This window comes from Rhinopithecus bieti, unplaced genomic scaffold (assembly GCF_001698545.2).
Source record: "Rhinopithecus bieti isolate Rb0 unplaced genomic scaffold, ASM169854v2 scaffold_2435, whole genome shotgun sequence".
Lineage (NCBI taxonomy): Eukaryota > Metazoa > Chordata > Mammalia > Primates > Cercopithecidae > Rhinopithecus > Rhinopithecus bieti.
This window is the reverse complement of record NW_016803909.1, coordinates 754,677-768,758: the sequence shown is the minus strand read 5'-3', so window position 1 is coordinate 768,758 and position 14,082 is coordinate 754,677. Positions and strand designations below refer to the sequence as shown.

Below are 14,082 nucleotides of genomic sequence, written 5' to 3'. Positions count from 1 at the left end.
CTCAAGACCAGCCTAGACAGCATGGTGAGACCCCATCTCTACAAAAAATACAACAATTAGCCAGGTGTGGTAGTTCATGCCCATAGTAACAGCTACTCAGCAGGCTGAGGTAGGAGATTCACTTGAGCCTGGGAGGTTGAGGCTGCAGTGAGCCGAGAATTGTGCATAGAAAGATATTACAAAACATATTGACATTGGAACTGATGTGCAAAAGCAATGATGGGTGAAATAGCTGGTCCCTTAGCATGAAGGCAGTGGTACCAAACCGTACTGATATTCATTGTATTCTTCATTGTCACACACAGTAAAAATGAAAAGCCAGTTTCACTTAAGACTGTCCTTGATGAAGCAGATGCTCTTTATATGCTCATTTTGTCACAGAAAATACAGAAACTATGTGTACGTAATGTTTAGAATTTTATAAGGAGCAAGGACTAATGCTGCATACTAAAATACAATGGTGGTCCTAATAAAAAAAAATTGTGCAACTGAGTTGTGAACTGACCTAGCGACTTTATTCAGAAAATGACATTTTTACATGAAAGAAGTGATAAACAAACTACAGTAATTCAGACATGGGTATTTGGCATATTGGCAAAATAAATAGAATGCGCCTGTCATTTTAGGAGAACAATTGACATTATTTGTTACCAAAGATAAAATTTAAGCTTCTAAGTGAAAATCAGAAATTTGAAAACTTTTACCAACCATTGTGAGTATGAAAACTTTCCAATACTTAAAGGTTTTCTGATGTATGTGAGGTTTTTTTAATGTTATTTAATGCAATGTATTAGCATTTTAAAGATCTGTGTAAGTCAGTAAACAATTATTTTGATGAATGCATAATGTTACAAAGTCATGTATAGGTGAAAGATCTATTCAAAGCACAAGACTTTAATGTAAGGAGTACAAAATGTTTACTGATAGGCTCTCATATTCCTTACTGCAACTCATCTTTAAGAAACTACCTCTTGCTGGGAGCTTGACGTTGGGTACACGTGGACATCATCTTTATGCCAGACACTGGAGACTACCAGAAGGTGGCAGCAGGGAGCGGAGAAAGGGTTGAAAAACTATCGTGTACTATACTCATTCCCTGCGTGATGGATACAATTGTACCCCAAACCTCAGCATCATGCAGTATACCCATGTAACAAACCTGCACATGTGCCCCCTGAATCTAAGATAAAAGTTGACATTTTAAAAACTACCACTTGTTGCCTTTTATTGTAGTGTCAACAGTTATCTGAAAAGATATTAAAACACTCTTTTTACCAATTACATATACATAGGAAGCCAGATTATCTTCATATATTTCAACCAAAAAAGAATAGTGTATGTAAGAATCCAGCTGTCTTTAAGCCAAACTATAAACAAATTCGCAAAAAAAAAAAAAGGCAATAACAATTTTCTCACCAAATATTTTTTGTGATAGAAAAAAAAGATTTTTTTTTTCTGCTGAGTAGTCTAGGGGAAATTTTTTTAATTTAAATAAAAATATATATATTTTTTGAGATGGAGTCTCACTCTCGCCCAGGCTGGAGTGCAGTGGCATGATCTCGTCTCACTGCAACCTCCACCACCTCCCAAGTTCAAGCAATTCTCCTGCCTCAGCCTCCTGAGTAGCTGGGTTTTCACCATGTTGGGCAGGCTGGTCTCAAACTCCTGACCTCAAGTGATTTGCCTGCCTTGGCCTCCTGAAGTGCTAGGATTACAGGCATAAGCCACCACACCCAGCCAGAAACTATTCTATATGATACTGTAATTGTGGATACATGACCCGATGCATTTGCCAATAATCATAGAACTATTTTATAGCATATAGAATGAACCTTAATGTATGCATATTAAAAGAAATCATTTAAGAGTCAGAGGATCCTGGCTGGAACACAAAGTGTGACAAAATAATCAAACTGTATTATAATGTATGAAACAACCTCACTAAAGAAGGTATAGAAAAAGGTACTTACTTGGGAATAAGTGGAATCTGTAAGACTAAAGGCAAAAGAAAATATACATATGCACTGTATTCTAGTTAATAAAGTTGTTTCTCATGGGAAAGTAGGTTAACAATTCTGATACTGTTATACATGTACACTGCAATTAAATAATTAAGTAAATGTTTGGTATATGGTGGGAACCAAGTATCTTATTGTTGGAGTGGGAGTTTATAAGTAAAGGGAGGAGGGTAGAATGATTCATCTAGTAATGGATTAGAGTTGAGGCACCACATAGGTATTAATTCACATTTAGCTTAATACAGATACAGATGGTTACATACAGAAATATTTATAGGTATGTATATATAGATGTGCTAGTAAACATATGTGTACAGTTGGCCCTCCATATCCATGAGTGCTGCATCTGTGGATTCCACCAACTAGGAATTAGAAAAAAAAATGGAAGGTTACATCTCTACTGAACACCTACAAATGTTTTTTCTTGTCATTATTCCCTAAACAAAACAGAATACCAACTATTTACATAGCATTTACATTGCATTAGGTATTTGAAATAATCTAGAAATGATCTGAAGTATATGGGTGGGGGTGTAGCACGGTGGCTCACACCTGTAATCCCAGCACTTTAGAAGGCCAAGGCAGGCGGATTGCTTGAGCCCAGGAGTTCAAGACCAGCCTGGGCAACATGGCGAAACCCAATCTTTACTAAAAGTCAAACAAATTAGCTGAGTGTGGTGGTGAGCCCCTGGGAGGCAGAGGTTGCAGTGAACCGAGATTGCGTCACTGCACTCCAGCCTGGGTGACAGAGTGAGACTCTGTCTCAGAAAAAAAAAAAAATAGAATAGTTTCACCACCCTAAAAAATATCCCATCCTTCACCTATTCAATCTTCTTCTACCTCCCCTCAATCCGCTTGCAACCACTGATCTTTTTACTATTGCTATAATACTGCCTTTTCCAGAATGTCATATAACTAGAATCATACAGTATGTAGCCTTTTCAGACTGGCTTATTTCACTTAGCAATATGCATTTAAGTGTCATACGTGTCTTTTTGTGGCTCAAGAACTCGTTTCTTTTTATTGCTGAATAATATTCCATTGTATGGATGTACCACAGTTTGTTTATTCATTTAACTATTGAAAGATATCTTGGTTGCTTCTAGTTTTTGGAGTTAGGAATAAAATTGTTATAAACATTTGGGTGTAGGTCAGGCGTGGTGGTTCATGCCCGTAATCTGTAATCCCAACACTTTGGGAAGCTGAGGCAGGGGGATCCATTGAGGCCAGGAGTTAAAGACCAGCTTGGGCAAAATAGTGAGACCTTGTCTCTACTAAATTTGTGTGTGTGTGTGTGTGTGTGTGTGTGTGAGATGGAGTTTCACTCTTGTTGCCCAGGCTGGAGTGCAATAGCGCGATCTCAGTTCACTGCAACCTCCGCCTCGCAGGTTCAAGCGATTCTCCTGCCTCAGACTCCCAAGTAGCTGGGATTACAGGCATGCACCACCACTCCCAGTTAATTTTGTATTTTTAATAGAGAAGGGGTTTCTCCATGTTGGTCAGGCTGGTCTTGAAATCCTGACCTCAGGTAATCCACCTGCCTCGGCCTCCCAAAGTACTGGGATTACAGGCATGAGCCACCACACCCACCACTCTACTAAAATTTTTTTAAAATTAGCTGGACTTTTTGGCATGTGCCTGTGTTCTCAACTACATGGGAGGCTGAGGTGAGAGGATTGCTTGAGTCCAGAATATTATATATGTATGTGTGTATATATACATGTGTGTATATGTGTGTGTGCGTATATGTGTGTGTGTGTATATGTGTGTGTGTGTGTGTGTGTGTGTGTGTATATATATATTTGTTTTAGACAGAGTCTCACTCTGTCACCCAGGCTGGAGTTCAGTGGTATAGTCTTGGCTCACTGCAACCTCTACACCCTGGGTTCAAGCAAATCTCCTTCCTCAGCCTCCTGAGTGGCTGGAATTACAGGTGTGCCCCACCACGCCAGCCTAATTTTTTTGTATTTTTGGTAGAGATGGGGTTTCACCATGTTGGTCAGGCTGGTCTTGAACTCTTGACCTTGTGATCCGCCCACCTCGGCCTCCCAAAGTGCTGGGATTACAGGCATGAGCCACCGTGCCCAGACCTCACAAGTAATATTTCAAAGGTAATTTTCTGGGTTTTATTTCCATGATAATTATGTCTGCTGTGGGGAAGACTTATACTTTCAAAGAATTTTAATATTTAAATCAATGGGAAGAGAAAACCAGGCAGTGGGATGGGTGTGCCATATCTAAATCACATTATGCTAGTTTGTTTTGCAATGGTGTTTTCATTTTTTCTCAGGTATGCCAGCCATATAATTATTATTAATGATATGTTACATTTTTATTCTCTAAAATTATGTCACTCATTTGCCAAACATTTACTGAGTGCTTGTGCAAGAGAAAGGAAGGGAAAGTGACAATCATTTTTCTATTTGACACATATTTATTGAGCCTATCTTGCAAAGAGCACTTTGCAAGAAGACTGGGATACAACTTTAGACAAAATCTATATGGTCTCTGTCCTCAGGGAGTTTACAATCTCATGAAAGAGCGAATCTTTAAACAGTTACACAAATTACTCTATTTAAATTCTATGAAGGAAAGGAATGTTATGAGATGTGTCATTATAGAAGTAACTTTCAATACTTTTCTCACCTAATTATCACAATCACTGATGTAGTTTACAAATGAGGAAAATGAGGCTGAGACTGAACTACATGCCAAGGGTCCGAGAGCAAGTAAGTCCTTGCAAGTAAAAAACAGAATGTTTAATTTAGGTCTATGTCATTCTAAAGATCATGCTTGAAAACACTGTATTATAGCCTAAATTTCATGAAACTGTGAGGGACAGACCTTATTTTGATTTTATTAATAAGAAAACTGGTGCTGAGAGGAACCAGAATGAAAATCTCTTGAACAATTCCCTTATTTTTCTATTATGTTATAAGTTTCCTCAAAACTTGTATGGTTTGTAAGTTTGATGATACAAACAAACCATACATGGAGAAACTGAATAAATTTTTTGTACTTTAAAAAATATAGGATTGTTGTTGAAACAAGCTACCATTAAGCAAAGTACTATATTTTAACACAATTCTGGCAAATGCCTTACATCTCTCTTCTTTGCTGATTTTGTTATTTTTCTGTTAATCGCATATTTCATTGGACAAGTCTATTGCTATGGGTGAGAATAAAGAAGGAAACAGTTCTTCAAACAAGCAAACTCACTCTTTATCAAATTATTTTGTGGAAGAAAGTTTCCTGACCAGGGGCAGTGGCCTCACGCCTGTAATCCCAGCAGTTTGGGAGGCTGAGGCGGGCGGATCACTAGAGTCTAAGAGTTTTAGACCAGTTTGGGCAACATGGCGAAACCCCGTCTCTACAAAAAACACAAAAATTAGCTGGATGTGGTGGCGGGCGCCTGTGGTCCCAGCTACACGGTAGGCTGAGGTGGGAGCATCACCTGAGCCTGGGAGGCTGAGGCTTCAGTGTGCCGAGATCGCACCACTGCACTTCAGCCTGGGCGACAGAGACCCTGTCTGGAAAGAAAAAGAAAAAAAAAAAAAGGTACCAATAAAAATTTCAATTTATGTCATTCAGAATTTCACGGATTTTTTTCAGCTATTGCAGATTCTTCAGATGACTCCATCAATGCAGTAAGAATCTTGAATTTTGCAGAGGAAAACTGACAACATATTCATCTTTATGTGGGGTGCAGATAGGGAAAAGATTTTTAAAAGCACAATAAAAAAAAGGAAAGCAAGATTACTTTTATTTAAAAAACCTAGATAGCTCTGCTTAAGCCTTTCTGTTGTCAAGTCGTTTGCAGCAAAAAACAGGGATATGATATAGCAAACAGAAAAAATATGAAAGAAATCACATACATAGTGCAGGAAATATTATTAGTAATAGATTTAGGACAGAATAAATTGCCCAACTGTAGCTTCGTTTATCTTTCTGCTAGAGGATCTGGTGGCCACAACAACTTATGCATATTTTCAAAGATAAATCATGGGCATATTTAATAAAGATTACTTCTCTTTTCTTATTACTATCATTTTGCTTACAATGGAGCACGCAGTAACTACCTTCCTTGCCTTTCTTGAGATTCTCCTTTGGCTGCTTACACAGGAAACCAAGGCGGGGAGTGCCACGGGTGATCTCATGCTGGCATGACGTCACGAACTCTTGACATCAGAAGGCGGTTGCCACGGACACCGTTCGCCACCGACGGCAGAGTCGTGAAACCCCATCACTACCACACTCGTCTCAGTTTCGGCCTCTGCAGGGTGTAAGCTGCTAAAGAAGCTTCAACCTTAAGGGGGCCTCAGGGAGAGAGTTGTGCTGCTGCCGCCCAGAGCTCCACCTCCGTGGCTCTGGGTCCGGGGCCCCGGCCTGTGGCGGCGAGCGGCGACCGCTGGAGACGAGCGGCGGCTGCAGGCGGCCCGCCTGGGTCTATCTCGCCCCGTGCAGGGCCGGGAGAGGGATCCGCCATATTGGAGCCGGGGCCGGAGGTGCTTTGGAGCCGCGGCGCGAGGCGGGTGGAGGTGGCGGCCCTGGTCTGGATCGGGGAGGAGTCGGCTCTGCCCTGGCCCGCAAGGCTGGGGAGCTAATGAGGCGCTTCGGCTAGTCTCCTCCCCGCCCACTCCCTCCACTTTCTGCCGCCGGGACCCGGCTGGGAGCCGGCTGTGGCAGTGGCAGTGGCAGCGGCAGGATGTTCTCCAAGAAGCCGCACGGGGACGTAAAGAAGTCCACCCAGAAGGTGCTGGACACCAAGAAGGACGCACTGACTCGCCTCAAGCACCTGCGCATCGTCATCGGTAAGGAGCGAGGGGTGGCAGCGCCGAGGCCTGGGTTGCCCGGCCTTCCCTTTCCTGGGAGCCCCTGCGGACTCTCCCTCGGGACCTGGCGCGATGCAGGAGAGGGCGAATCCTAGCCTCTGCAGAGACGCGGGAGGGTGAATAATTCGGAGAAGCGAAAACTTGGCAGTTGGCAGCACTAATTACGGTTAACACAGGAATATCTAATTTTGAGTTAATAGTCTGAATTCATTTTTTAAAATTGGTATTACTTTAAAAACTTAGGTCTTTAAGACTTTGCGGGGAGACCTGGCGTTGTGGATAATGGTGTTTATAGGATATGTTTGCCAGATGACTACTGCCAACCCCACCCAAGTAAAAAGAAAAATAAAATCCTTTCTCAGACAATATAAACCTTAATCTTTCAAGTTTCTTGGCAGATGAAGACAAGGAGGAAGCAGTCACACCTCTTTGGGAAGTGGGTGGTTCCCAAAAAGCTGTGGGAAGGAGCCCCGCCCTTTTGTTAATGCACCTTGTTCATCACTAGTCATTTAGAGGGAGAACTATTATAGGTAGTTCATCTCATCCTTTGCTTCTCGAGAATTGTATATAATTCTATTTTTATTTAATTATTTAATTAAAAAAATTTTTTTTGTACCGTCGTCTGCCCTTAAGTTCTGTTTTGCTGGTAGACCAAACAGTGCTCTAAGTTTTGAATATAATGTTAATCGACTCTTTTGAATACTTAGTCATTTGGTAGGCTGGTAAGGGTTGTTATAATACTTATGGAACTTCTGGTCCAGTAATTGGATTTTTTAGATGAAGACATTCGAGATGAAAAGGAAAGTTATTTTGCATGTGTTGATGCGTAGAGTTAATGGTAGAACTGGCTGAAGAAGATGCATTCATCCAGATGCCTGAATCCTAGTTCAGAGTTTATCCGGGGCTGTCTTCCTGATGTGTATTTGTTTTGGAAAGTGATGTTTGTTTAGTGAAAAAAGTAAGTCCCTTATTTGAGGTACATGTTTCTCTAGTCTATTGTTTACTCATACCACCAGGATACCACCAATATTACCCAATATTACCCGTTTCTATGATGCTTTACTGTTTACAGTGATTTCACATAAATTATGTTAATCCTTGCAGTCACTCTATAGGTAGGTATTATTATTCTCCATTTTTTACAAAGAAAAAAGCTGAAGTTTGGAAACATCAAGTAGTCAGCCAGCTACTAGGAGGCTGAGTCAGAACTGGAACCCAGATTTGTGTCTCCAGTTTGTTTTTTTTTTACTCTTTCTATATTTATGTCAGCTAATCTTTGTCACAAGTAAATTGTATTTATTCCAGTGGAGTAGTAAGAAAGCAGTTAATCCAGTTTAGAGCTATAAAAAGCTCAGTTTTCAAGAAAATATAAAGCTTCTAAATATAGTGGAGATTGTGATCTTTTTGTTTTCATTCTACTTGAGAATTAAGCCATTGAAGTAAAGATTTAGCTGAGAACAGGACACAGAAAGTTGATGTGTGAATGCAGGAGAGGGACCACAGGTAATGGCAATTTGAAATTGAATACTTAATGGAGCTTGACACCTACTTGGGATAAGCTGTAGGTTAGGTAACGGCACAGCTATAAAGTTGAGTTCCAATAAAGTATTGAGATTTCCTAAATTAAGGGCTATACTGTATTTATAGAATGGTTAAGGAATTATTTATATATACTTTTTTGGCATAGAGTTTTTTTCCATCTGGGAGACATGGAAAATTAAAAGATAAATTAAGAGAGAGGTCACACATACAAGGTATTTTGTAGGACTTAGCTTGCTTGGTTTGAAAACAAAACAAGTCTTTTATTGTTATTTTGTTTGAAATACATTTAATGTAATTTCTAAGAAAACGAATAAGAGGAAGTAGAATGACAAAAACTAGTGTCTTTTAGAAGTCTGCCAGTCAGGTATTTGATTTTGCAGATGGAAAAGCCACTTTCAGTCTGTTTTGGAAGTAGGTACAGGTTTTAAGTAAGGTAAACACAATGAGGAAACTAGTTTGCAGAGTAATTGAGCATTGCCAGTTACACAGGCTTTTGATTTTTGTTTGGTCCCATATTCAAACAGAACTGCCATTCACTCAGGGTACTTATAGGAGGATTCAGTGCATCTATATGTATTAGAACATAATCATAATTTAAACATCCGCTGCAAACTTTTCCTGGCATGTGTTCCCACTGTAGGACAATCCAAGTTCAATTTATAGAACTTGACTCTGAGGATTTAGATTTAAATCTGGTATGTTTTTTGATATTATTACATACTTGATTTGTAGAAACTAGAAGTCAGGTTTTCTTAAAACAGAAAAAAAAGTGTCTGATTTCTAAAGCTGTTGTCCTTTCTACCTACCCCCTCTCATCCATTTTACAAGTAATGGTAATGATACTATAAATTAGCACATGTAAATTGGCTAACATAATGTTTGGCATATAGTAGGTATTGACTAAATGTTAGTTTTGTTTTACTTTAAAGCTAACAGTTCCGTCCTCTTGATGTAAAATAAAAGATAAGTGCTTATTTAGCTAAAAATATATTATTTATTGTTAAATAATTCTGACAACTTTATTGAGGTATAATTGGCACACAGTCAATTGCACATATTTAAAGTACATAATTGAATAATTTTTACATATGTATATCTCACGATACCATCATAACAAAGATTTAAAATATCCAATCAAGATAACAAATATAAATAGTGACAATCAGGATAATATATGTATAATCAGCCGGGTGCCGTAGCTCACGCCTGTAATCCCAGCACTTTGGGAGGCTGAGGTGGGTGGATCACGAGGTCAGGAATTCGAGACCAGCCTGGTCAACACAGTGAAACCCCGTCTCTATTAAAAATCAGGCATAGTGGCACTCACCTGTAGTCCCAGCTACTTGGGAGGCTGAGGCAGGAGAATTGCGTGAACACCAGAGGCGGAGGTTGTGGTGAGTCAAGATCACGCTACTGCACTCCAGCCTGGGCAACAGAGCGAGACTCCGTCTCAGAAAAAAAAAAAAAAAGAAAAAAATATGTGTGTGTATATATATATGTAAGTATGTATAACCTCCCAAAGTTTTCTCATGCCCCTTTTTAATCTCTTTCTCCCATCCCAGTTGCACTCTCCCACCTTTCCTGAGCAACCACTAATCTGCTGTCACCCTAGATTAGTTTGCATTATCTAGGGTTTTATATAAATGGGATTATACAGTATATAAATGGAATTATGCTGTATGGTCATTTTATGTTTGATTTCTTTTTTTTTTTTTTGAGATGGAGTCTCACTCTGTCGCCCAGGCGCGATCTCGGCTCACTGCAACCACTGCCTCAGCCTCTTGAGTGGCTGGGATTACAGGCTCCGCGCCACTATGCCAGGCTAATTTTTTTTTTTTTTTTTTTTTTGTATTTTAGTAGAGACGGGGTTTCACTGTGTTGCCCAGGCTGGTTTTGAACTCCTGAGCTCAGGCAATCCACCCGCCTCAGCCTTCCAAAGTGCTGGGATTACAGGCATGAGCCACCGCGCCCGGCCTTTTTTGTTTGTTTGTAGTAGGGATGGGGTTTCACCATGTTGGTCAGGCTAGTCTTGAACTCCTGACCTCATGATCCGCCTGCCTCAGCCTCCCAAAGTGAGCCACTGCACCTGGCCTTGATTTCTTTTTCTCAGCCTCATTATTTTGAAATTAATCTATATCCTGGTATGTTAATAGTTGATTGCTTTTTTTTCTTGTGACAGGGTCTTCTGTCACTGTCTGGAGTGCCGTGTTGTGAACACGGCTCATTTCAGCCTTGACCTCTCAGGGTCCATTGATCCTTCTGCCTCTACCTCCCTAGTAGCTGGGACCAGGGACATGCACCACCATGTGTGGCCAATTAAAAACATTTTATTTTTGTAGAGATGGGGTCTCATCATGTTGCCCAGGCTGGTTGCAAGCTCCTGGACTCAAGCAATCCTCCCATCTCAGCCTCCCAGAGTGTTCTGGGATTACAGGTGTGAGCCACTGTACCTGACTGTTTATCTCTTTTTATTTCTGAATAGTTACTCACAATTTTTTTTTTTTTTTTTTTTTTTTTTTTTGAGATGGAGTCTTGCTCTGTCACCCAGGCTGGGGTGCCGTGGCACGATCTCGGCTTCCTGCAAGCTCCGTCTCCCAGGTTCAAGCAAGTCTCCTGCCTCAGCCTCCTGAGTAGCTGGGATTACAGGTGTGCACCACCAGGCCCAGCTAATGTTTGTATTTTTAGTAGAGACGGGGGTTTCACCATGTTGACCAGGCTAGTCTCGAACTCCTGACCTGGTGATCCTCACGCCTCACCCTCCCAAAGTGCTAGTATTGTAGGTGTGAACCATCGCGCCCACCATTATTCACAGTTTTTAAATCCATTCACCTGTTGATGGAAATATGGGTTGTTCTTGGCTGTTACAAATAAAGCTGCTGTGAAAGACCTATGCTTATTTCTCTTGGATAAATACCTAGGATTGAAATGTCCAGATCATATGGCAGTTGTACATTTAGCTTTGTAAGAGATTGTCAAATTGTTTTTCACCATTTTACATACTCACTAGCAGTGATGAGAGTTCCAGTTCCTACAAGTATGCATCACCAGCACCAATCAGTATGGCCAGTCTTAATTTCAGCCACTCAGCCACTCTTAAGTGTGTACTGGTTATGATTAGTAGTTCCTTGATACCAAATCTCTCTCTTTTTTTTTTTTTTTTTTTTTGAGATGGAGTCTTGCCCTCCCAAGCTGGAATGCAGTGTGCAATGGCGAGATCTCAGCTCACCTCACCCTCCACCTCCTGGGTTCAAGCAGTTCTCCTGCCTCAGCCTCCAAGTAGCTGGGATTACAGGTGGGTACCACGCCTGGCTAATTTTTGTACTTTTAGTAGAGATGGGGTTTTGCCATGTTGGCCAGGCTGGTCTTGAAATCCTGAACTCAGGTGATTGGCCCACCTTGGCCTCCGAAAACGTTGGGATTACAGGCGGGCGTGAGCCACCGTGCCAGGCCTCAGATATCTTTTTATTGTACTTGTTTGCCATTGTATAACTTCTTTGATGAGTTTGTGTTTAAATCTTTTACCTGTTTTTTAATTAAGTTTTTTGCTTTCTTAATTCAGTTTAGAAAGTTCTTTAGGCCAGGTGCAGTGGCTCATGCCTGTAATCTCTGCACTTTGGAAGGCCAAGGCAGGTGGCTCACTTGAGGTCAGGAGTTCGAGACCAGCCCAGCCAACATGGTGAAACCCCGTCTCTACTAAAAATAACCAGGTGTGGTAGCACACGCCTGTAATCCAGGTATTCAGGAGGCTGAGACGGCAGAATTGCTTGAACCTGGGAGGTGGAAGTTTGCAGTGAGCCAAGATTGTGCAACTGCACCCCAGCCTGGGTGACAGAGTGAGACTGTCTCAAAAAAGGAAAAAGAAAGTTCTTTATATTCTGGATACAGATACTGTATCAGACACATGATTTGCAATGATTTTTTTTTCCAGTCTTTGGACTGTCTCTTCATTCTCTTAAAGTTTTCTTTGAAGAAGTTTCTTTGAAGAAGCAGAAATGCTTAATTTTATTGTCTATATATCAAGTTTTCTTTATGGTTTTGCTTTTGGTTTTGTATCTAAAATCTTTGTCCAACCTATGCTCACAAAGATTTTCATCTTGCTTTTTTCTAGATGTTTTACAATTTTAGGATCTGTTTTGCTCTGTGATTCATCTTGAGTTTTAACCTATAGTATGAGGTGGCTTGAAGTTTATGTTTTTGCATTTGGATATCCAGTTGTTCCAGCTCTGTTTGTTGAAGAAGACTATCTTTACTGAATTGCCTTTGTACTTTTGCCAAACTTAGTTTTCCAGAAATATGTGTGGGCCTATTTCTGGACTCTATTTTGTTCCTGTGATCTGTTTATCTTCGTTGGTGCCAGTACCACAGTGTTTGATTACTGTAACTTTATAATAAATCTTGAAAACAAGTAGTGTTGTCCCTCCCACTTTGTTCTTCCTTTTCAAAGTTTCTTTTTTTCCCAAATGCCAGGTCCTTTACATTTCCATATGAACTTTAAAATTTGTTGAGCTTGTTGTGGTGGCTCACACCTGTAATCCCAGCACTTTGGGAGGCTGAGGTGGGTGAGCCTAGGAGTTTGAGACCAGCTTGAGCTTGGACAACATGCTGAAACCCCGTCTCTCCAAAAGGAAAAGAAAAGAAAAAAAGCTGAGCTTGGTAGTGTGTGCCTGGGATCCCAGCCACCTGGGAGGCTGAGGTGAGAGGATCACGTGTGCCTGGAAGGTCGAGACTGTAATGAGCCGTGATGGTACCACTGCACTCCAGCCTGGGTGACACAGTGACTGACACTCTGTCTTTTTTTTTTTTTTAAAGAAGGTCAATTTCTTAAAAACCCACCACCACCACCACCACCAAAAAACCTATTGGGATTTTGATTGGGATTATGTTGAATCTATAGATCAGTTTGGGAAAATTGACAATATTGAATACACTGATTCATGAACAAGGCGTTTATTCATCTACTTAGGACTTCTTTAATTTCTCTCAGCAGTGTTTTGTAGTTCAGTGTGCAGGTCTTACACATCTTTTGTCAGACTTATCCCTAAATATTTTCTACTTTGATCTTTTATAAATGTTACCTTTATATCTATTTCTGATTGGATCTCATATCGGGAAATACCATTGATTTGTGTATATTGAGCTTATGTCCTACAAACCTGCTGAACTGACTTAGTTCTGTTATTTATTTAGTTTTTTGAGACAGAGTCTCACTCTGTTGCCCAGGCTGGAGTGCAGTGGCATGATCTTGGCTCACTGCAACCTCCGCCTCCCAGGTTCAAGCAATTCTCCTGCCTCAGCCTACTGAGTGGTTGGGATTACAGGCACACACCACCAAGGCTGGCTGATTTTTGTATTTGTAGTAGACGGGGTTTCTTTTTTTTTCTTTCTTTCTTTTTTTTTATTATTATACTTTAAGTTCTACGGTACATGTGCATAACGTGCAGGTTTGTTACATATGTATACTTGTGCCATGTTGATGTGCTGCACCCATCAACTCGTCAGCACCCATCAATTCGTCATTTATATCAGGTATAACTCCCAGTGCAATCCCTCCCCCCTCCCCCCTCCCCATGATAGGCCCCGGTGTGTGATGTTCCCCTTCCCGAGTCCAAGTGATCTCATTGTTCAGTTCCCACCTATGAGTGAGAACATGTGGTGTTTGGTTTTCTGTTCTTGTGATAGTTTGCTAAGAA

At 40.7% G+C, this 14,082-nt stretch overlaps 1 protein-coding gene across 1 annotated transcript in view; it reads left to right on the top strand.

Annotated features, from left to right (window-relative positions):
* The first annotated feature begins 6,235 nt into the window (after positions 1–6,235).
* Positions 6,236–14,082, top strand: part of RALGAPA1 (Ral GTPase activating protein catalytic subunit alpha 1) — a 301,694-nt gene continuing 293,847 nt past the window's right edge. The window contains exon 1 of the mRNA XM_017858547.1: positions 6,236–6,829. Within this exon, the coding sequence (XP_017714036.1) occupies positions 6,724–6,829 (106 nt within the window). The 5' untranslated portion in view covers positions 6,236–6,723. The remainder of the gene's footprint in view (positions 6,830–14,082) is intronic.